The sequence below is a fragment of the Salvia splendens genome, chromosome 4 (assembly GCF_004379255.2).
Source record: "Salvia splendens isolate huo1 chromosome 4, SspV2, whole genome shotgun sequence".
In the NCBI taxonomy this organism is placed as follows: domain Eukaryota; kingdom Viridiplantae; phylum Streptophyta; class Magnoliopsida; order Lamiales; family Lamiaceae; genus Salvia; species Salvia splendens.
Window position 1 is genome coordinate 41,129,097 of NC_056035.1, and position 24,450 is coordinate 41,153,546.

A 24,450-nucleotide genomic window follows, 5' to 3' on the forward strand; every position below is an offset into this window, starting at 1 on the left:
ATTTTAGTACTTACTTGTAAGTAATGAATGATTTAATTATAATTGCGGCCATTTCACACTCTTTTGACGGTCGCATCAAAGTTTTTGCATTAAGGAAATGTTAAAAAGACTATTTCTCGACAAGTTACAAACCTATTATATCATGCAAATAAATACAAAAATTATTATCATTTTCAATATCTAACTAATAGGACATTAAATGATGGGCCTTGGAGTAATAAATAGCATACTTTGATAACTAGCAATTTCTTGTTGAAACAAATATTAGTATTCGTTTTCACTTAGTAAAAATGAATTTGATAATGAATAAGTTTCATTTATTTTTTTATGGAGTATAAAATTTTGTTATGTTTGTATATTCTTTATAGTTTGATCTTATTAAACACAATTTATCCATACATGTCCTAAAGATTTTATTTTAATTATGTTAAATATAATATTTACTATTGTAGGAAACGGAAATTGAACTCAAAAGCTTTACCTGGTGAACCCGAGACCTCTCACTAAAGAGACCCTTGTAAAACCTTAGTTTTTGCAGTGTTGAAACATATTACTCGTACTATTATAATTGAAAATATGAATATTAATTATATGAATATTCAGTTTTACAGAACGAAATGCAAAAACCTACTTTCGCATTGCTATATGGAATTAAATGAAATGCTACACCAAAAATTTGTAAATGTCTTTTTCTTTCAAATTACAAGTATAACTCGAAGTATATAATACTAATAAATTGGCATAAAATATAATGAGTCTCATTTGGCAGTTTTAAAATCAGATTAATGTTTCCTTGTCGATATCGAATGCATAAACTATTAAATATATTAAAGTAATAAAAGACAAAAAAAAATAGATATCACTCGAATACAATAGTTAAAACTTAGTATTTCAAGTTGCATTGGAAAAGTATTAATTTGATTAAATTAACCTAGTGCAACATTTCAACGCGTGGCATATGAAATTGGACTACTCAAATTACAAACTTCGAAACGTCTTCTTTGTTTAGTACCTTGACTGATAGACGATATTAATATTTGTATATTATCAGTCCAAAATGTAATACTGAAATTTTATATTTCATGAATTTAGTAAAATAATCAAACATTTAGAATAAAACATTTAATCATTATTAAATTTTTTGTTACCAAAGTAATCAACAATTTGAACTCCCAACTTATCATTTAATGCAAGATCCAGTCAAAAGTGTACAGTGATTTTTTTTCATATTAAGATACTACTATATCAGTTACAACTCAAAAAAAGGACAAACAAATATTTATATTTAGACATCAGTTACAACTCCAAAAACGGACAAACAAATTTTTAAAATACAAGCTAGTACGATTATAGTTTGTGATTTTATTCGAAAACAACCACAAAATAAAATATATTACTAAAAATAAAATTGAGATATGATTATAAAAGTAAACAAGATTAAATATTGCAAAATAAAAATTCAATTTTTAGAGGTAAATAAAAATGATGACATTACAAAATTTTAGAGCATGAAGAGAAAGAGAGAACCGAAGTACATAAGAAATAACAATAACAATAACAATAACAATAACAATAATAATAACAATAATAATAATAATAATAATAATAATAATAATAATAAAAAAATAAAATACTAATGAAGCATATATATGGTTGGTGAGCGGAGATTCACCAAGTCTGCATTTGGGGACTGTGAAAGCTAAGAAAATGGAAAAATACTGAATTTCTGCTCTCGTTTGACTCTTCCCTATATATATACTACACTCTCCTCTCCTCTCACCACCTTCAGATTCACACACAATCCAACCATCCATTCTCTTCTCTCTCTCTCATCGACTGCTGTGTCTGCTGTTTAACTGATCCCTTATTTCCTTTCCTTCCTCAACTGAGATGGCCAAGAATGTGGGGATCCTCGCCATGGAAATCTACTTTCCCCCGACTTGCATCCACCAGGTGAGGATAGCTCTCCGATTTTCTGTTTTATTTAACAAATTTTGAACTGAAGCACCTAAAGCATGCCTAAACAGTGCTGGTTGGTTTTGTGCGTTTCGTGCTCATTGTGCTTTGTTGTTGTTTGATTTTTTGCGTGTGTGTATGTTTATAGGTTATTGATGGAAAAAATCTGATTGTGTGTGCCTCATCGTTTGTTTTGGTCCGATTTCTCTGATTTGTTGAATGGATCCATCTCTTGATTTGAATGTTTCTCTGCTGTGGAGCTTCGCTTCTGTCTCAATCAATCTCATTAGGCCGTTGTTTTCGTTTTTTGGACTCTAGAATTTCAGGTTTCAGAGAAAAATCATATTTCAAATTCACTTTGGACTAACTTTGCATCTTCGTCTCCTTTTTTGTGTGCTGATTTCCTGATTGTTGGGAGGGAAAGCGGATCTTAGCATATCCATATGAATTGATGCTTTAGATGATTTCTTATTTTTTTATTTGAACGGGATGTGATTTCTTATCTTTAGATACTCATTAGCACGATTGTTAATGAAAATCTTGAGAATTTAGTGTTTTTTTTTAAATTTAAGTAAAAGTATGTGTTGATCTGGATTATTCAATTTGTTATATCACGCGTTGCAGGAGGTGTTGGAAGCTCACGATGGAGCAAGCAAAGGGAAGTACACAATTGGGCTTGGACAAGATTGCATGGCATTTTGTTCGGAGGTTGAAGATGTCATTTCCATGAGGTAATGAATCGATATGTCCACATGAAAAAACAGCTCATTGTTGTGTTTGGGTTGATTGTATGATTGTATATTAGTGATGATGTTGACCTGCATTGTCTTATGGAACATATATTGAAAGGTTATGGTTGGCTTTTGGTAGCATGATGACTATATAGGCCTTTTTTGGTAGTTGAAGTGGATTTTCTGGATTAAGACATGATCTTACATCCAATTTTTCTGTTGAAAAAAGTGAATGTTCATTATCAATCGATTTATGTAGTACTTGGATAGAATACCCTTAAGTTGGAAAGTAATCTATCTGTCTTTTTCCTTTTTTTTTGATGAATCTTAATTTACAAAGTTTTTATGTGTGTATGTCATAAACTCTATATTCTCTGTAAGATGTTTTCATATTGCTCTAACTCCAAAATGTAACCAGAAGGGAATAATTATTTCACAAATCTATGGCATCAGATGATGAATAGATATGGCTTGGCAAAGAACTTTCACGGTATATGAACTTGGAACAAATATTCTACCTTCCACTCACTTGCTTAGTAACACAAGCCAAAAGTAGTAAATAAGAATTACTCCATAAGATTATGGTTACCTTGAATTTTCTAGCTAATTTTATTCTTTGAACTTTCAGCATGACAGCGGTTACTTCACTTCTAGAAAAGTACAATGTTGATCCTAAGCAGATTGGACGTCTTGAAGTGGGAAGTGAGACTGTACTCGACAAAAGTAAATCCATCAAGACATTTTTGATGCCGATCTTCGAGGTATTTTGGTTTATTATCTACATTTGAAATACACAAGCTACAATAACATTTTCTACTTTTCTGGTTTATCATGAATATATTAGAGGTCATATTATGGTAGCTTATAAATTTTCCATGTGCGTGAACAGAAATGTGGCAATACTGACATCGAAGGTGTTGACTCAAGCAATGCTTGCTACGGAGGGACAGCAGCACTATTTAACTGTGTCAATTGGGTGGAAAGTAGCTCTTGGGATGGAAGATATGGGCTTGTTGTCTGCACCGACAGTGCCGTATGATCATCATCTTTATTACCTTCTATATTTGGATTTAAATTTTAAAGGTGTTAAATGATTAAGCAAAAAATAAAAGTAGCCATTTTTTTGTGTCTCTTGATCTTTATTTGTTGATAAAACATTGGTGCTGATTTAGATTCTATTAAATATCACATGTTCTTGTTTTGTTCTTTACCCGTTTGCATCGATTGACAGGTATATGCCGAGGGACCAGCTAGGCCTACTGGTGGGGCTGCAGCCATTGCCATGCTAATAGGACCAAATGCGCCTATTGCTTTTGAAAGCAAGCTTAGGTCGAGTCACATGGCTCATGTTTATGATTTTTACAAGCCTGACCTTGCCAGTGAATATCCGGTAATTTTATTCTAAGTCCCTTTTTCTCTCACTCATACTTTTGTTGTCTGAAATACCGGAATCTTGTAGTTGGTGTTATGAAAATGATATACTCATACAAATTCACCACATTTTTTGTTTGTTTCTCTTACGGTCGAAGTTATGCTTGTAGGTTGTTGATGGCAAGCTTTCTCAGACTTGTTACCTTATGGCACTGGATGCTTGTTACAAAGGCTTCTGTCAAAAGTAAGCTCAGTTGACAATTGACTTGCTTTTGCGTCTCTATTCTTTATCACTGGTATTAACTTTCATGTACAATATAGGTTTGAGAAGCAGGAGGGCAAACAGTTCTCGATCTTGGATGGGGACTACTTTGTATTTCATTCTCCATACAACAAGGTACTTTATGTAAACCGGGGTCCTGCTTAACAGAGTTCAGAGTTTTTAGTGTTCCCGTTTTCTCCTGAAAAATGCTTTGTTGACATTTTTCTTGAAACCTGCAGCTTGTACAGAAGAGCTTCTCTAGATTGTTGTTCAATGACTTTACGAGGGAGGCCAGGTGAACATTATCTTCATCTCTAGAGTGTTGACGACTTACTAGTGACAAGTTTCTGCTTATCTAACTCTATGGTATGATTTTTCAGTTCCATCGATGAGGCTGCTAAAGAAAAGCTGTCACCATTTTCATCATTGAGCAATGAGGAAAGCTACCAAAGTCGCGATCTTGAGAAGGTCTGAATCATTTTCCCATTTTCTCAATTTATGTTGATGATAGTCTATTGCAATACAACTTTTTTGCTAAGATACAAACAATCTGTGGGCTAACGTGAATCTTTTTACAGGCATCTCAACAAGTCGCAAAACCTTTCTTTGAGACCAAGGTGCAACCATCTACTCTTATCCCAAAACAAGTTGGGAACATGTACACAGCATCACTCTATGCTGCATTTGCTTCCCTCATCCACAACAAAAGCAGCACCCTGGTAAACATCCGTTGATCTCGTGGAATCAGCTTCGTTGGCTTTATGAATGCTGTCAGTACTACATATGAGATATTCATTTGATAGATTTTGTCATATGTTTCTTCAGGCTGGGCAGAGGGTCATATTGTTTTCCTATGGGAGTGGTCTGTCAGCCACTATGTTCTCTCTCCGTTTCACCGAGGGAGAAAAGCCTTTCAGCCTGTCCAACATTGCATCTGTCATGAACGTTTCGGAGAAGCTGAAGTCGAGGCATGAGGTATGTTGGAAGTCTAGGCCTCTTAGTTCAAATGTTTATTCTTGGTGGAGATAGTTGTTGATAAACACTCTTCCCATATGCAGTTCCCACCAGAAAAATTCGTCGAACTGATGCAGCTCATGGAGCACAGATATGGAGGCAAAGACTTCGTCACAACCAAGGACTGCAGCCTTCTTGCACCAGGTACATACTATCTCACTGAAGTCGACTCCAAATACCGGAGATTCTATGCCAAGAAGGCGATTGCGAACGGCACCGTTGCCAACGGCCACTGAAGATGTCTTATGCCATAAAGCTGGCTTTTCTTCTGCCTAGTTAATTCAGCACATAGAGAAATAATCTATTTTCATTGTTTGATAACAAGCATTTGAGTTGGTTTGACAGATGAATTATTATCTGTAGTTTATTTGAGTTTATATTTCATTGTTTTTCTCTATTTGATTCTGGAAAAGAACCATCATAGATGGGTGTATTCTGTTCTACTACATCTTAATGGATTCAATTAATCATACATAAAGTTTGCACCATCTTTTTTATCCAATCCATTTATTCACAAAAAAATTGCTAATAAATCCAAATTTTCACCAAAAATAACTGTTAACAAATCTAAAATTAGTGATTTTTCAGGCAATTTGTACTAAAATAAAAAAGGGTAAATTATCCAACTGCCAAACAAAAATTGAAAGGCGGAGATCCAAATAAACGGTTCCATGTTACCACCACTCCTCTCTCTGCACGTTTTACAACGCAATCGCCACCTCCGCCGCTGTTGATCAGGTATCATCATCAACGCCGCTTCTTCTTCGCACCTCTCTTCCTTGTATTTACAAAAAAAATTATCAAATTTAAACAAGGCATTTATGTTAGGTGGTCAATCTGCGGTTGGAAATGTTTCAGATTACTGAATCACAATTTCCCTAATTGTGTTGTTCTAACCTTTTCTTCCTTTATATTTTCTAATCTCTTTGTCCGAGCTAAAAAACCCACTTAAACATCGATTCAACATATTTATCTGATGTATTTTCATATCCCCTGAATTCACCTATGCCAAATCTGACAGAAGCTGCGAAAAAGTTGTACTAGATTCAGAAGATCTAAGGTAGATATGTCAATCAATTGACATAATAAAGTTTAATGTTTTCATGTTTGCAAGTGATAATTGAACCCATAAACACATCTACTTAAAGAAAACGAAATGCACCTTTTTATTGTTATAAGAGTAAAGGCCAAAACTGGTCCTGAACATATGCCAATTTTATGATTTTGGTCTTATACTTTATCTTTTGAATTTTTGCATCCTGAACATTTCAACTCAGATCACAATTGGTCTTACGCTAACAATTTCGTCAATTTCTAAACGGTTTTAACCCGAATGAGACTGTTAAAATCATCAAAATCGGTCAAAATCGGGTTAAAACCGTTTAAAAATTGACGGAATTGTTAGTGTAAGACCAATTTTGATCCTAGTTGAAATGTTCAGGATGCAAAAATTCAAAAGATAAAGTATAGGACCAAAATCATAAAATGAGCATATGTTCGGGACCAGTTTTGGCCTTTACTCTTGTTATAAATCTGATATGTGGCTGAAATAGATAGTTGTATATTGTAGATTACTATTTATGTTGATCTGTGAAATAACATGTCATGATCACATTCATATTTTGCAATAAATTTCCTGGCAATTTATATAATGACGAAAATATCCCTAGTAAATGGTGCAAAAAGGAACTGCTATCAAAATTCAAACTACTGTTCTCAAATTTTGTTAAAGTAAAATAGTAGTCTATATGTAGATAAATGGAGCCTATGTAGTAAAGGTATTTTAATTGACGTTTGAGATTACGACTGTTCTGTTTTCGTGTTGCATTGCATCTGAAAATATAAATGCTTCATCTCTAAATTATATTTTGTGGAGAACAGATTTGAATTCATCATATTATATGGCTACATTTTAACTTACTTATCTTGTTGCGCTTCTGGTTTTACATCATGAAAAAATATGCTGGGATGATTGCTGGCTAAATTTCTAAGTTGTTAAGCTGATCCCTTGTGATGTTTAACCAATTATATGAAGCCTTATTGTTTCATTGCAGAGTGAATATAGCTTTAGAAAAATAATGGACCGGCTAACTGTCAATGCACGCCTCATGATTGTCTCTGATCTTGATCATACGATGGTGAGTCTCAGTAGTAAATATTGATATTTTATTCAGAGGGGACTGCACGAATGAGCGATGATATACTGCAGGTTGATCATCATGATCCCGAGAATCTCTCACTTCTTAGATTCAATACCGTGTGGGAAGCAAATTACCGTGGTAACTCTTTGCTAGTGTTCTCCACCGGGAGGTCACTCACACTGTACAAGGAATAGAGGAAAGAGAAGCCCATGCTAACCCCTGATATCACAATAATGTCTGTGGGGACTGAAATAACCTACGGTAACTCTATGGAACCGGATAACGGTTGGGTTGAATGTTTAAATCAGAAATGGGATAGGAATATAGTTCTTGAAGAGACAAGCAAGGTTTCAGAGCTTACTCTTCAGGTATGGCTATTGGAATATCTTAAACCTTGGTTATTCCATATTTGGCATACAAGGGGATGACACTATTTTATGTCCTAATGTTTGAGCTGGCTATACATGAGGTTACTTATTCTATGGCATGATGCAGTCTGAGACAGAGCAACGACCACACAAAGTGAGCTTTTATGTTCAGAAAGACAGGGCTGAAGATATTACAAGATCTGTTTCGACTTGCTTAAAAGAACGTGGGGTATGACTTGCAGTATAATAGTTCAAACTTTGATGGTGCCACGTTTCTATTTCGGTCTTGAATTTCATTCACATTGCCCCAAACTTTTCCAGTTTGTGCTTGTTGTCAAATATACATCTACTGCAATATAGTCATTTCTTCTAGCTAGATTGTCAGTCCCTACCTCAGATTTCTTTTTTTTTTTGGTCTCACTAGTTATAGCCTTTTCATGCTGATTTTTCAGTTGGATGTCAAAATAATATATAGTGGAGGTATGGACTTGGACATTTTGCCTCAATGTGCTGGAAAAGGGCAAGCACTTGCTTATTTGCACGATAAGTTTAAGGCTGAGGGCAAATTACCTGAAAACACACTTGTTTGTGGTGACTCTGGAAATGATGCTGATCTATATACTATCCCAGATGTACATGGTGTCATGGTTAGTATTTCACCTAAAGTTGTGAAGCAAGCTTGTGTTAGTCTGTAAACTGTAAAGGGAAGCTTTTCTAACTTTTATTGAGTATGCAGGTCAGTAATGCCCAGGAAGAATTGCTGCAGTGGCACGGTATATATGCAAAAAACAATCCTAAAATAATTCATGCAAAGGAGAGATGTGCAGCGGGTATTATAGAAGCCATCGGCCACTTCAATCTAGGTCCAAGTATATCTCCTAGAGATGTTACAGACCTATCTGATTCTAAGTTAGAGACCTTCGATCCTGCTTATGAAGTAGTGAAGTTTTACTTGTTTTATGAGCGGTGGAGACTTGCTGAAGTTGAAAATTCGGAGCTTTATTTGGCAAATCTGAAGGCAGTTTGTGTATGTTTGGCTTTGCTTTTCAATTTTAGTTTCTAGTCCAAATGCACTGATATATATGGTATCTCTTTAATTTCTGTTTTTCTGTTGAAGTGTGAAAAGAAACCAATTTTATTTACCTTTTATCATGTGCAGGATCTAAACTTCTTGATTCCTGTCACATATATTCACCAGAGATCTTTGGCTTTACATGTTCATCCAACATTTTTATTTTAAATAGAACTTATGTTTCCTTTGTTGCTTCATTAGACCAATTCTGCGACAATCACTTCATTCTTAACTTGTGTCTTACTGCTTGTTTAATGTTTTCATTTTGAAGTCCTTTGCCGCAGGCTTCATCCTTAATTATGCTCTTGCAGAGTAAATCTGGGATTTTTGCTCATCCTTCTGGAATTGAAAAGCATCTCCATGAATGTGGCGGCAACGTAGGTTGAGTTTGCTGCACCAACGTTGGTTACTTTTCTGGTGAAGGTGGCGGCAATCGGCTGGTTGTCTTCAACATATAGTGAGAATGAAGGGTAGTTGAGATCCCATGCCCTTCCAGGTATTATACCGTTGCAAGTGCTGTTATCTCCTGTGACTAGCCTCAGAGTGGAACTGTTGTATCCCTGTTTGCAGAGGAAGTTGACGTAGTCTGCTTCTGATGCATCGAATACAAGTCCAGGGTCGACTGCAGCAGCTGGGTTGATCTGGCCCGAACCATACGCGAATTCAAGATCCTCACTTTTAGATGGGTCCATGACATAAGCTGATCATCAAGGAAAGATTGTCATCAACAAAAGTGTTCATCAACTCTTCAGACATATTTGATAGTATGAGCGCAGATAAGGTAATTCACTCACCTGTAGTCATGAGGGCTGATTTAATGGCAGCCGGCGACCATTTGGGGTGAGCAGCAGCGCCACTGGCATGAGGGCAAGACATGGAAGTGCCAGAAATGATGTTGAAGAGTGTGCTTCTCGTGTCGCCATAGTAGATTGATGATGGTGATAGAGGAGACCATCCAGCCAGAATGTCCACACCAGGTGCTGTGATGTCAGGCTTGAGAATGTCTGGAGAGATGGGGCTCGGCCATCTGGAAGAAAACGAAACAACATCGGGAGCCATGGCGTCTTTCCATGCATCAGTGAAGAAAATGGTTGCTATGGGGTTCCTGAAATGGGAAAATGTGTTAAATAATCTGTTCTTGATTATGGAAGAGAGTTAAATTTACCGTTACTCACTCTGTGCTTCTGATGTATTCAAGAACGCTCTTCCCTTCTGAGGGGCTGACGAGTGCAGTTGGCAGAGGCCAGCTGAAGGCAACGTCGAGGTTTTCAACGTTTACATCGGACATGATGTTTCCGACACCATTAGCTAGAAGAACACCAGAACCATCCCAGATTGTGTCACAGTACACAATTTTACCAGACACTATATCAGCATTCATGGCTCCGGTTAGGCACCAGCCGCCGATTTCTGGATTGGCACCGACAGTGTAGTTGGCAGCATCTCCTCCCCATATCAGAGGGTATGTAGTCCCATTGAGCTCAAAGGTATTGATGTTGATTCCCTTCATTTAATGAAGTTCAGTTTTTGGATTCAAAAGATGATTTAGTTTTTAAGAATGTGTTGTGTGTGAGACTTACAGTGAAGATTTGGCCATTTCCGAGTTGCACTCTGGCAACTAATTTTCTGTCAATGGTGCTAGCAGCAACTGTGAGACTCCATGGTGAATAGTTCGAAACTGACACAGGGAAAGGACCAGAATTTCCAGCGGAGTTTGATGTGAGAATTCCATTCTTCATGGCGTGGAAGGATCCAATGGCGATACAGTCATCAAAGTAATCAAGAGGCCAGCCCGCTCCCAATGAAACGGAGATGACATCCACTCCATCTGCGATTGCATCATCAAAGGCTTTAAGGATGTCTGCATCACCGCACCCATCCATCCAGCAGACTTTGTACACTGCAATCCGTGAATTCGGGACACCTCCTCGGGCTTTTCCTGCTGCTACACCAAAGTATCTTGCATCAACCTCAACCCCTGCAGCATTTGATGCTGTGTGTGTTCCATGTCCTTCTGTGTCTCTTGGTGAAGGGACTTCTCCTTCATAGTAATCGTCGCCACTGTGATAGAATCTTGCTCCAATGATCTTACTGCACTCATAATGGCAAGATAATTTTGTATCAGCCAATCAATAGAATCTTTATGTATTGTTAGATAAAGAAGACAATGCTTACTTATTGCAAGTGAAGTTTGCTCCTGTGCATGCTCCCTTCCATTTAGTTGGTGGAGAAGTGAAACCGGAGTCGTTGAAACTCGGATGCTCTGGCCAGACTCCTATAGACACAGACACCATTCAGAGGATGCAATAACATAAAATTTTATATCATAGGAAATAGAAACAGCCAGTGAAGTTGGTTACCAGTGTCGAGGAGGCCGATGACAACATCTGATTCAGGTGCTGCTCCGAGCTTGTCAGTGGTGAGATTCAAGAAATCCCAAGACCTCGTAGTGTGAAGCTTGTGCTTGCGGCTTGGATTGACTGAAACCACTCCTTCCATTTCTGCAAGAATCTATTTAGTCTAAACCAATACAGTCTGAATGAATACCTTTGGGTTTTTTGTAGCTTCAAGATAAATTTATCTCACCTGAAATTCTGGCGGCTTCCTCAGCAGTGAGCTTTGCTGCAAATCCATTGAAACTTTTTCCTTAGCTGTGGACTAGTGAGTCTTTGGCTGCCGAAGCACTGAACCATGTTTCAAACAAGGATCAGTTCTCATCTATCTAAGTACTAGTGAGGTAGCTGAAGCTATAATCTTGATTCAACTTATTTATGTTCATGTGTATGTTTGGTTACAAACCTTCCAAGCACTCTATGCAACATTCCATGATGCTTGGAAGCAACTGATAGTCCTTCTTGAGGCTTATCTCCCATCCCAAGTAGACAACATGAAGCTGCATAGAGAAAACTTACTTTCTGATCGAGATCGAGATCGAGAGGGAGAGAGATTCGTAAAATATGAAATTACTTACCTTTCTTTCTAAGCAGTGGCAGTTGAGCACAAGGGCTGAAAGCACCAAAGGATAGAGAAGTGAAAACAGCCCGGTTTTCGTCATCTCGAATAGGCTCAGTTGGTCCGTTGAGATGATTTTGATAGTCTGAAGAGCTGTGGTTTATATAGGAATGGTTTTGATGATTGTTTCCTCCGCATGGTTTTGATAATCTTAACTGGCAATCAAATGCAGCAGCAGGCTTCCTGTCTTCTGTATTTTTTTAGTATTTGAAGAATTTATTGTTGAGTGGATTTTAATATATTTGGGTTCTCTTGTTTGTTACAAACAATGCGTGAGGATGCTTTGTTTTTATAACTTAATCGGCGTTTACTTTTCATAATTGATAATCTATATTAGCCGTGGCGGATCCAGAAATTTTAGATTCGGGTGCGATAAATAATTACATTAACCTAGAGAATTAATATTCAAACGATTTTTTTTCTATTATCTTAATTATTATTTTTTTTATAACCTGAATTATTTATTTTCAAGTGAGTTAAATTATTATATAGTATAAAACATAATTTTTGTGTTTTATTACTTGAAAAATTTTCACTATTTAAAAAATAGATTATTATTATTATATAATGGAGAATTTATTTTAGAAGTTAAGGAAAAGTTTTTAAAATTTTTGAATAAAACAGAATGCATCGTATATGACCATAATTAAAAAACGTAAATAGTAGTAGTAAAGATTATATCCAACCCCATTTAATGAAAAGCCAAATAATATATTAGTATTATATTTAATATATATATTAGTTAGGCACATAAATAATACTTGAATGATTACAGCCTATAATACATTCATACATAAAAAAACTGAATCAAATAAAAAGACAATAATAAATTATTATATTTAATGATACATTAGTTAGAAACATAAATAATAGGAGTACTAGCTACTTAACTGATTATAGCCAATCACACAAATCATAAATATAAGTATGCATAGCCAAAAAATAGCGCACAAGGGGATTCAAACTCGGGTCTAGCACTAGGAAAATGAAAATTTTACCACTAGGCTACTCACAATTTTGGGGATACAATTATATCTCCCTTGTCCTTAATTGGATCCGCCACTATATATTAGTACTTGAGTAAGGTAGGTTTACTTATATATAGTGAGTAAATATTATCCAAGGGACTTGCATGGGATATTGGAAGGGAAAAAAAAGGAAAAAAAAGGCTTGCATGGGATATTTCGAAATTTAAATAAATCTTGATAAATAATGATTTAGCATATATTATCATTATCTGTTTAAGTTGCACCTCAATTGTAAATGCCCCTAAATCATTAACCAAGTCTATTAAGTGGAGTATAATTTTGTTCCATTCCATTGTTACATATTAATCGATTAAAGGATAATAATCAAAACAGGTGTTAGTATAGAAAGATTACATGATTATTAAAATTGAAGGAATTATTGGATTTATTGGAAGAAAGAATTTCTGCAATTTTCTGTGGATCCTTTAAATGAATCCTTTAAATTAATACTAATATTGGAGTATTATATACTCCCTCATCAATGAAAAATAGAGTACATTTGACACTTTTGGTTGTCCACGAAAAATGGAGCACATCTTACTTTTTCCTTCTTTCTTACCAATAATATGAACCTCACATTCCACTAACATTACTTGTCTCTTACTTTTTTTTTCTTCTCTCTTACTAATAATATGGACCTCAGATTCCAATAACACTATTTCTCTCTTATTTTTTCCCCTTCTCTCTTACTTTATCAATTCCGCATTAAACCTGTGCAATTCACAATTTGTCCTATTTTTCGTGAACGAAGGGAGTATATTTTGTATATTACACATAAAATTATATTTGTTGCAAAGGGTGAAGATTGAACTTGGGAGTATATTGTACTCCATATTCGTAGTATATTACACAAAAATTATATTTCCTCCGTCCCCAAAGAGTATAAACTTTGGATTTGGCATGAGTTTTATTGCATTATTGGTAAAGTAAGAGAGAGAGATAGAGAAAGTTTTTAAGTGTTGTTAGTGGAAAATGGATCCCACCTCATTAGAGAGAAGAGAGTTTCCAAAATTGGAATGTTCATACTATTTGGGGACGGACGAAAAAAGAAATAGTACATACTCTCCAGAGACGGAGGAAGTACTTGTTCTAGATAAGGGTAAAGGTTGGACTTGGATTGATTGGTGGGATGAGCCAGGTCCATGCAATAGTGCAATGTATGAGCGACGCACAAAGATTCAAGTAGCAAGCTAAGTTGATAGATCTTCCTCCACAAAAAATAAATTTAATATCGTGAGAGCCAATGAACCACATCATACTACACTTGATCTTGGCCAAAAGGGCCGAGAGAGGTATGAGCTTATTAGAGCATCCTCAGTGCCGCTGGCCGGACCGCACCTGAGTCCCGACTCGCGGCCTGAGCCGCGCCTGGGACGGAGGAGAGTCTCGGGGACGTTCCCGGTTGCGTCCCGGCCCGACGTTGGGTGCTCCCGGAACGCGCCCACTTTCGGCCCGGCCTAGGGTTGTGGGTTGTTCGAGCCGGACCCGGGCCCTATGAATTTTTTTATTATAATTTAATTTAAATTTTTTGCCTATTTATAGATCATTTATTCAACATTTTCCAACAATTTCCAGCTCTCTAGTTTCTCTCTATCCTCTCTAGGTTTGTAATTTTTATTTTTTAGGATTAGTAATTTTTATTTTCTAGGATTTGTAATTTTTAATTTCTAGGGTTTAAATTTTTAATTTTCTTCTGAACAATGATTTTTCTGTGTTTTAATTGTTCAACGTTTTCTATTTTATGAGTAAAATAGGTTGTAGTTGTGAATAGTGCAATTTAATAGTTGAGGCCTGGATGGAGCCTGCAGGGTTGCGGGAGTTGTGGCTTGACGCAGAAATTTAGGGGAATGATGACATGAAGGAGACTTGGGGCCTGGACGTGGGACGAGGTAAAGGATGCTCTTAGTTCATGGACCTCTCCCTTTTATTCCACCTTTTTAAAGCCAAATATTTGGTATGGTTAATAACTCATCTAGGGATAGAATAATATTAAAAAAAAATGACATTTTTATTTATAGGATTCTATCTCTATATGAGTTATCAACCCTATCAAACATGCACCCTAAACCCTAAATGAGTAAAGAGGTGAATACTTATTTTGTAAATACACCTTAGATTTGGATGTACTCATGCTTAGTGTTAGATAAATGGAATTCATAGTACTATAGTAGCCTGATTAGATCATACGCTTTCTTCATCAAAATAACAAGGCAAGCTAAAATCAAACACGTAAAACAAAACATGCAAACACTGTTTTCACATTGTTGTAAACACATTATTATACAGAAACCATTCGAAAGTATTGAATCTATAATAATATACCTGTTGAACAAGAAATTCTATGAATACGATGAAAATACAGGCTGCAATGTGTCAAAACCAAGATAGAGGAAGCCTGCATGCTGCATCGGATTGCCAGTTAAGATCTGAAACAACCACCAAAACCTTTCCTATATAAACCACAGCTCTTCAGAAGATAAAAACCACCACAACAAACCAACAGAGTCCATTCCAGATGGCGAAAACCGGGCTGTTTTCCCTTCTCTATCCTTTGTTACTTGCAGCCCTTGTGCTCAACTGCCACTGCCTAGAAAGAAAGGTAAGTAACTCCAAATTTTACAAATCTCTCTCTCTCTCTCTCTCTCTCTCTCTCTAATGTAAGTAGCTGTTCTCTTTGCAGCTTCATGTTGTCTACATGGGAGATAAACCTCAAGAAGGACTATCAGTTGCTTCCAAGCATCATGGGATGTTGCATAGAGTACTTGGAAGGTTTTCTTCCGAACATAAACATGAATACTAATTTTATTGAATCAAGATTATAGCTTCATCTACCTTACTACTTATATAGATGAGAACTGATCCTTGCTTGAAACATGGTTCAGTGCTTCGGCAGCTAAAGACTCACTAGTCCACAGCTATGGAAGAAGTTTCAATGGATTTGCAGCAAAGCTCACTGCTGAGGAAGCCGCCAGAATTTCAGGTGAGTTAACCAATCTTGAAGCTACAAAACAGGAAAAAATTTTCATTCAGACTGTATCGGTTTTAACCAAATAGATTCTTGCAGAAATGGAAGGAGTGGTTTCAGTCAATCCAAGCCGCAAGCACAAGCTTCACACAACGAGGTCTTGGGATTTCTTGAATCTCACCACTGACAAGCTCGGAGCAGCACCTGAATCAGATGTTGTCATCGGCCTCCTTGACACTGGTAACCAACTTCACTGGCTGTTTCTATTTCCTATAATATAAATTTTTATGTTATTGCATCCTCTGAATGGTGTCTGTGTCTATAGGAGTCTGGCCAGAGCATCCGAGTTTCAACGACTCCGGCTTCACTTCTCCACCAACTAAATGGAAGGGAGCATGCACAGGAGCAAACTTCACTTGCAATAAGTAAGCATTGTCTTCTTTATCTAACAATACATAAAGATGCTATTGATTGGCTGATACAAAATTATCTTGCCATTATGAGTGCAGTAAGATCATTGGAGCAAGATTCTATCACAGCGGCGACGATTACTATGAAGGAGAAGTCCCTTCACCAAGAGACACAGAAGGACACGGAACACACACAGCATCAACTGCTGCAGGGGTTGAGGTTGATGCAAGCTACTTTGGTGTAGCAGCAGGAAAAGCCCGAGGAGGTGTCCCGAATTCACGGATTGCAGTGTACAAAGTCTGCTGGATGGATGGGTGCGGTGATGCAGACATCCTTAAAGCCTTTGATGATGCAATCGCAGATGGAGTGGATGTCATCTCCGTTTCATTGGGAGCGGGCTGGCCTCTTGATTACTTTGACGACTGTATCGCCATTGGATCCTTCCACGCCATGAAGAATGGAATTCTCACATCAAACTCCGCTGGAAATTCTGGTCCTTTCCCTGTGTCAGTTTCGAACTATTCACCATGGAGTCTCACAGTTGCTGCTAGCACCATTGACAGAAAATTAGTTGCCAGAGTGCAACTCGGAAATGGCCAAATCTTCACTGTAAGTCTCACACAGAACACATTCTTAAAAACTAAATTATCTTTTGAATCCAAAAACTGAACTTCATTAAATGAAGGGAATCAACATCAATACCTTTGAGCTCAATGGGACTACGTACCCTCTGATATGGGGAGGAGATGCTGCCAACTACACTGTCGGTGCCAATCCAGAAATCGCCGGCTGGTGCCTAACCGGAGCCATGAATGCTGATATAGTGTCTGGTAAAATTGTGTACTGTGACACAATCTGGGATGGTTCTGGTGTTCTTCTAGCTAATGGTGTCGGAAACATCATGTCCGATGTAAACGTTGAAAACCTCGACGTTGCCTTCAGCTGGCCTCTGCCAACTGCACTCGTCTGCCCCTCAGAAGGGAAGAGCGTTCTTGAATACATCAGAAGCACAGAGTGAGTAACGGTAAATTTAACTCTCTTCCATAATCAAGAACAGATTATTTAACACATTTTCCCATTTCAGGAAACCCATAGCAACCATTTTCTTCACTGATGCATGGAAAGACGCCATGGCTCCCGATGTTGTTTCGTTTTCTTCCAGAGGGCCGAGCCCCATCTCTCCAGACATTCTCAAGCCTGACATCACAGCACCTGGTGTGGACATTCTGGCTGGATGGTCTCCTCTATCACCATCATCAATCTACTATGGCGACACGAGAAGCACACTCTTCAACATCATTTCTGGCACTTCCATGTCTTGCCCTCATGCCAGTGGCTCTGCTGCCTACGTCAAAGCTGCTCACCCCAAATGGTCGCCGGCTGCCATTAAATCAGCCCTCATGACTACAGGTGAGTGAATTACCTTATCTGCGCTCATACTATCAAATATGTCTGAAGAGTTGATGAACACTTTTGTTGATGACAATCTTTCCTTGATGATCAGCTTATGTCATGGACCCGTCTAAAAGTGAGGATCTTGAATTCGCGTATGGTTCGGGCCAGATCAACCCAGCTGCTGCAGTCGACCCTGGACTTGTATTCGATGCATCAGAAGCAGACTACGTCAACTTCCTCTGCAAACAGGGATACAACAGTTCCACTCTGAGGCTAGTCACAGGAGATAACAGCACTTGCGATGGTATAATACCTGGAAGGGCATGGGATCTCAACTACCCTTCATTCTCACTATATGTTGAAGACAACCAGCCGATTGCCGCCACCTTCACCAGAAAAGTAACCAACGTTGGTGCAGCAAACTCAACCTACGCTGCTATCTACGATATAGGAGCATTGTTCGGCACGCCAACACAACATCTGTTTAACATTACAATTGAACCCTCTGTCCTAAAATTCTCAGCAGTTGGAGAAACCCAAACATTCACAGTTAATGTCACTGGACCAGCCATTTCACAGCAGCCAATCACCTCAACTGCGATCTTTTGGGTGGAGGAAAATGGGACGCATAGGGTCAGGACGCCACTTGCTGTCTACAACTACATTCCCGGCGCTCCTTACAATCTTGAGGATGATTCGGTATCTGCATCTCCTCGCCGTTCTTCTGTGTACCAGAAAGTTGGAGGCATTGCAAATCGCAAACCACTTCCATAATTCTGTTGGGGAAGACTCATCAATTGGAGGGCAGCACCAAGACTAAGCTGCACATTTTCTGATTAAATGCATCAATAATGATCTGTTACCTGGGGATGAGTCCTTGAACGTAGCCAAGCTGCACTCAAGGCCACCAGGGTGTTAGATTGTGTTTTCATTTTAGGGCAACAAGAAAGGGGCTGTTCAGTCCCATGTCTCGAGCAGCCAAGCTGTTTCCACTTGTATTAAATAAAACAGTTGTCTAAATTCAAGCACAGACTGGTTGAATACTCTCTCTTCCTTGTCTATTTGATTGCAATAAACTTTAGAAAACCATTAAATCAGCCCTCATGACTACAGGTGAAGTGACTCGCCTTATCTACGTCTAATACTATCAAACAATGTGGAAAAGTATTGTTCATGATAATCTTCCTTGGTTATCAGTTTATGTCATGGACCCGACAAAAAGTGAGGATCTTGAATTTGCGTATGGTTCGGGTCAGATCAACCCAGCTGCTGCAGTCGATCTTGGACTTGTATTCGATGCATCAGAAGCAGACTACGTCAACTTCCTCTGCAAACAGGGATACAACAGTTCCACTCTCAGGTTAGTGACAGGAGACAACAGTACCTGCAACGGTATATCACCTGGAAGAGCATGGGATCTCAACTACCCCTCATTCTCACTGTATGTCGAAGATGGCCAGCAGATTGATGCCACCTTCACCAGAAAAGTGACTAATGTTGGAGCAGCAAACTCAACCTACGTTGCTTTCACCAACCCAGGAGGACTCTTTGGCGCTCCAGGGCCATCACTATTCAATGTTACAGTTGAGCCCACCACCCTATAATTCTCAGCAGTTGGAGAAACCCAAACTTTCACTGTTAATGTGACTGGACGAGCCATATCACAGCAGCCAATCACCTCAACTGCGATCTATTTGGTGGAAGCAAGCGGAACGCATATGGTCAGGGCCCCACTCGTGGTCTACAACTATATCCCGGGTGCTCCTTACAGTCTTGATGATAGTTCAGTATCTGCGCGCTCTTCTGTGTACCAGAAAGTTGGGTGCGTCGCACATCGCAAACCACTCCCATAGTTCTGTCAAGAAACCATGGCAATGAGAGGGCAGCACTAAGATTAAGCTGCACATTTTCTAATTAAATGCATCAATAATGATCTGTTGTTACCTGGGAGTGAGCCCTGAAATGTTGCCAAACTGCACTCAAGGCCTCCAGGGTGTTAGATAGCGTTTTCAATTTTCATCATATGGCAACAATGTTTTTTTTTTGTGTCATGCACTTACAAATATAGGAGTACTGTACTAAATAAGACTGTTGCCAAAATCAAGAAACACATGAATTACTCTCTCTTCCTGTCTGTTTGCACATCCGAGCATAAAACCATGCATTATTTGAACATTATACAATGAATAAATTTTACCCTTGAAACAGAGCATCTGTTCAGTCAATAGATGTTTTACGAAGCTTATATAACCAGCCAACACAGTTGAAAAAATTCTGGATTCAGGGAAATAGATTCACAAGTAGCATGTCACACTTATTATGAAAAGAATTGATAGAACCAGTGAAACAAATAGCTCCACAAAAGTAATTTAAAATTTCATCTAATTTATTAAATGTAGCAATTTAATACAACACGGAATCAACAAATAAACAACAAGCTCTTACATGTAATATGGTAACAGGAATAACAGAGGAATTGCATTCAAGCACAGAATAAAAGAGGAAATGTATTCAAGCCCAGATCAAGAAAGATAAAAAAAAAGAGAAAGGAAAGAAAAAGAAATTGATGCCATCCCATGGCAAACATTAGGATCTCTGTTCTTCAAACTACAGGAGTCTTTCGGTTTGGCTTGAATACATTCTGGATGAGGGACTCCTTGATGGACAAGAGCTCAGGAAATTCCTTCTTCAGTTTTGAGGCATCAAGCTCATTATTACTCCTCGGAGCCACAATCACCTTAGCCTGCTCCTCAAGAGTGAAGTTCTTATAAGTGAAGCTAGGGTCAATATATTCCTTATACATCTCCAAAATCTCGTTGTGACTCACAACTCCGGGATTAGTGAAGTTGTAGATTCCAGTGAGATTCCTCTTTGCCATCTCAATGGATATTGGGAGAAGTTCATCTAAGATTGTCATGGAGTTTGGTATATCCACAACCTTCTCATATCGAGTAATCTTTGTAATGAAGTTACGAGGGTTAGAAAGATCAGATGAGATGGGCATCCTGACTCGCAGGGTGCAGACATTCTCATAGTTGTTCAATAAATCCTCAACCTGACAACAGTTAAAGAAAACTAAAATCAGGATAAACCAATAAGCAAGAGATGTTTCAGTGTCAGAAGATGGAAACAGATTGACTTCCATTCATGATAAATCATCACAAAAATTATGAGAATATGAAGTAAACATACACAACAGATCCAATTATCTTAACATCACAAAATGTACCATGAACAATATTACCCTATCCAAATTGGAGAGGAGAAGGACAATTTAAGAACACTAAATATTCGTGAGTAAAACATATACTATACGAATTAGAACTCAATTGAACCTAACTGCAGCGGATCCACATATCAAATGATGAGATCCAGGCAGCTGACAAGAACACTACCGATCTAGTGTGCAAGCGCACGATCAGATAAACAAAAAAAGAAATGATAGGCAAGCAAATCATGGAAACAAAAAATGTGATCTATCTAGAGTTGACTTTTGCAAAAAGGAAATCTTAGGTTTATACACTTTATTCTTCATCTACCTAGTAAAGGAGTCCAAGAAAAATGAAGAATATGTTCATTCAATTCCCACCTTAATAAGTGGAGTACTACTAATCACCCGATACAAAAACCTTTTACCAAAACAGCTTCAATTACTGCAACTAAATGTAGGGCCATATCAAAATCATATCTTTACCTAAACAATTCCCCACCTTCTTCTCCAATAAAGCACCAAATCAGAAGCAACACAAACATCGAAAACAGAGATCCGCATCGGAAATCAAAGAAAATGAATATTGTAGCTGGATTTTCAGGAAAACCGCTAGATATCGTTATGTATAGAGCAGAGGTGCAAATCATGGAAACAAAAATAAGATCTATCTAGAGTTGACTTTTGTAAAAAGGAAATCTTTGGTATATTGTCCATCTCCCAGGTAACAGGAGTCAAAGAAAAAGAATGGAATATGTTCATTCTATTCCCATACAAAAACCTTTTACCAAAACAAGCTGCAATTACTGTAGATCCACATTAAGCACCAAATCGTAAACATAGATCCACATTTCCGACCTTTCTTTTCTTCACCATATTAAGCACCAAATCGAAAACATAGATCCACATTAAAAACCAAAGAAGAGGAACATTGTAGCTGGATTTTCAGGAAAAGCAGTTAAAAACAAATCTGACCATTGCTTTGGTCTTGGAATAGAAAGATCCGATAAAATTGGGAGTGTCCTCCTCCTTGAAGCCGATACCGGAGCCGAGAGAATGGGCGGCGTCATACTCGAAGATGCATCCGGTGGCGTAGTTGATGAGGACGAGGCCCTTCTCCCTGCAGACGTCGGCGAGCGTGAGCGTGCCGACGACATTGGTGCGGATGGTCTCGACCTTGTGGGACTCGCACCAGTCGACGTTGGGGCGGCCGGTGACGCCGGCGGCGTTGAAAACGTGGGTGGGCTTGACGGAGGCGATGTCGGCCTCGAGGTCGACCCGGTTCTGGAGGCGGCCCGACCCGTACACGTAGTCGATGTTCTGGGCCTCGCAGAGCTTGCCGAGGAGGCCGCCAATCCAGCCGGTGCGGCCGTAGATCAGGAACTTGAAGGGCTGAGCTGAGGTGCCGTTGGCGGTGGCGCCCATGGTCGAGATTTGGAATCGGGATAGGGGAAATGGAGGGATGTGGTGAAGACAGTTCGATTTAATGTATGAATGAATAATGAATGTGATGCTCCATTTTTTTATAATGACAAACTTTCATAGGCTATCATCATCTCCTGTGCAATGACGGAATTGCCATGGTCAATTGAAATGTGATAATGTACTAATTGATTGTTATTAATATTTAATGTTGAAATATATAAGAAAAAATAGTACTCAAGTATATTGTACTAAAAATTATCGAATTTTTGATATATTATTATATTTGTATCAAAATATTTTAGGACAGTAATAATATTGAATTTCCGAACATTGATACGAATAACACAATATCAGTAGGGGTGTCAAAACAGGTAGCGGGTAACGGGTAACGGGTAATCTCGAACTCGACCCGATACCCGACGGAATCGGAAAACGGGCCGAAGTCGGGTATAATTATTTTGGGTTTTGCGGGTATCGGGTATCCCGATAGTCCCGATATGTATATTAATATTTTATTATTTTTTATTTTATTTTATCATTTTTTCTTAAAAAAAATATAAGTTCTCAATTATTCCTAAAATTTATTCAAATGAGCATTTGTGCAGCTCATATGATTATTTAATCTTCTAATTCCTTATTTATTCTTGAATTTAGATGTATATAAAATGTTAAGATTTTTAGCTTAAAAATTAGAAATAGACGAAGACAAAGAATTAAAGATTACATGTCTTCGTCTCAATTCTCAACAAAATTAAATAATAAAAATAAAGTTTCAAATGAGACTATTACATTCAACAAGTAGAATTTTAAAAAAAAAACATCTAAAATATACAAATAATAATAGAAAAAAAAATTTGAAAAAAATATGTTTCGGGTCGGGTACCCGCAGTGTCGGGTGCGGCATACCCGACTCGGGTATCGGGTAATACCCGACTAACTGCGGGACGGGTATCGGGACTAAATTTTCGGTCGAAATCGGGTGCAAGTACCCGCAGGTACCCGTTTCGACTAGGGGTGGGTAGGTACGGTATACCTTACCGAAACCATCATACCGTATACCTTACCGTAAATTCGGTATGCGAAAAAATCATACCTTTATCTTACCAAAATTTTCGGTATACCGAACTTCGGTATACCTTATTTTCGGTATGGAAAATTTTCATACCGATATCGTACCTCATTTTTGGTATACCGTACCAAAGTTCGGTATACCATACTTTTGCGGTATACCTTACTTTCAATATCAATGAAAATTGAATATTTGAGTTTTTAGAATATTATTTATATTTTATAGTAATTTAAATAATATACGGGGTATTAAATACTAGTATATTTATTCATATTATATTATATTTCACAATAAATTTTATAAATTAAAAATATATAAAATACTTTATATATTATTATATTCATAACTTACGGTATATACCGAATTTCGGTATGCCGCGGTATATAAAAATTCATACCTTTACCTTACCGAAATATTTCGATAAGGTATCATACCATACCGAAAATCAAGGTATATCAAAAATTTGGTATTTTTGGTATTTTTTCGGTACGATAAGGCTGGTATTTCTGTATTTTTCCCCTGTCCTAGTTTCGACACCCCTAAATATCAGTACTAAAATTGGCCATATAGAAATTTATTATATCAAAAAATGGTAAGGTAAGTATCTACACACTGATATTTTTGCTAAAATATATAGTATGACAAATTTAATAGGCCAACCCATAATTGGGATTGAATTCGTTCGACATTAGTCGAGTGTCGCATCGAAAAGGTTGAGATTCGTAAGTCAACAATTAAATAATGATACGAGATTTTATGAGATGCTGTTTAGTTTGTTAAATATAGAGAAAAAAAGTAGTCGAGATATTAATTAGTTAAGTTTATGAGATATTAATTAGTGTTTATGAGATATTAATGGTGAAGAAAAAGGTAATTGAAGTAAAAAAAAAAAGAGAAAAGATAAATTGTATATTAATTAGTGTTTATGTTTATAAAAAATAAAAATATGAGTAGTACTAAAAGAAAATATAACATCTATCTTAGAAAGATTATTATTTAAAACTCCATCTTTTTAAGAGCAT

The 24,450-nt window shown here is 37.5% G+C and overlaps 4 protein-coding genes, 1 long non-coding RNA gene and 2 pseudogenes across 5 annotated transcripts; 3 read left to right on the plus strand and 4 right to left on the minus strand.

The window, feature by feature from the left end:
- The first annotated feature begins 1,693 nt into the window (after positions 1–1,693).
- On the plus strand, positions 1,694–5,806 carry LOC121800136 (hydroxymethylglutaryl-CoA synthase-like). The gene is made up of 12 exons (XM_042199718.1): positions 1,694–1,953; positions 2,581–2,687; positions 3,316–3,448; positions 3,577–3,720; positions 3,919–4,077; positions 4,229–4,302; positions 4,380–4,455; positions 4,560–4,615; positions 4,701–4,788; positions 4,899–5,039; positions 5,146–5,295; positions 5,379–5,806. The coding sequence occupies exons 1-12, from the start codon at positions 1,891–1,893 to the stop codon at positions 5,568–5,570; spliced, it is 1,383 nt and encodes a 460-aa protein (XP_042055652.1). The 5' UTR covers positions 1,694–1,890; the 3' UTR covers positions 5,571–5,806.
- Positions 5,807–5,930: 124 nt separating this feature from the next.
- On the plus strand, positions 5,931–9,148 carry LOC121800137 (sucrose-phosphatase 1-like). Its single transcript, XM_042199719.1, has 7 exons — positions 5,931–6,072; positions 7,389–7,472; positions 7,544–7,843; positions 7,971–8,072; positions 8,296–8,490; positions 8,580–8,870; positions 9,003–9,148. Exons 3-7 carry the CDS (start codon positions 7,685–7,687, stop codon positions 9,081–9,083), a joined length of 828 nt encoding a protein of 275 aa, XP_042055653.1. The 5' UTR covers positions 5,931–6,072; positions 7,389–7,472; positions 7,544–7,684; the 3' UTR covers positions 9,084–9,148.
- Positions 9,149–9,208: 60 nt separating this feature from the next.
- LOC121801147 lies at positions 9,209–12,234 on the minus strand (annotated as a pseudogene).
- Positions 12,235–14,079: 1,845 nt separating this feature from the next.
- On the minus strand, positions 14,080–14,251 carry LOC121801725 (annotated as a pseudogene).
- Positions 14,252–15,168: 917 nt separating this feature from the next.
- LOC121800522 lies at positions 15,169–16,219 on the minus strand. Its single transcript, XR_006050526.1, has 2 exons — positions 16,102–16,219; positions 15,169–15,956 (listed from the first exon to the last, which is right to left on the minus strand). It is a non-coding gene; the product is annotated as an uncharacterized LOC121800522 (long non-coding RNA).
- Positions 15,466–19,331, plus strand: LOC121800521 (cucumisin-like). Its single transcript, XM_042200087.1, has 9 exons — positions 15,466–15,554; positions 15,636–15,724; positions 15,838–15,935; positions 16,020–16,160; positions 16,246–16,345; positions 16,430–16,940; positions 17,017–17,345; positions 17,416–17,741; positions 17,836–19,331. Exons 1-9 carry the CDS (start codon positions 15,471–15,473, stop codon positions 18,498–18,500), a joined length of 2,343 nt encoding a protein of 780 aa, XP_042056021.1. The 5' UTR covers positions 15,466–15,470; the 3' UTR covers positions 18,501–19,331.
- Positions 19,332–20,091: 760 nt separating this feature from the next.
- On the minus strand, positions 20,092–22,439 carry LOC121801326 (bifunctional dTDP-4-dehydrorhamnose 3,5-epimerase/dTDP-4-dehydrorhamnose reductase). The gene is made up of 2 exons (XM_042200796.1): positions 21,910–22,439; positions 20,092–20,781 (listed from the first exon to the last, which is right to left on the minus strand). Exons 1-2 carry the CDS (start codon positions 22,357–22,359, stop codon positions 20,329–20,331), a joined length of 903 nt encoding a protein of 300 aa, XP_042056730.1. The 5' UTR covers positions 22,360–22,439; the 3' UTR covers positions 20,092–20,328.
- Between the last annotated feature and the right edge of the window lie 2,011 nt (positions 22,440–24,450).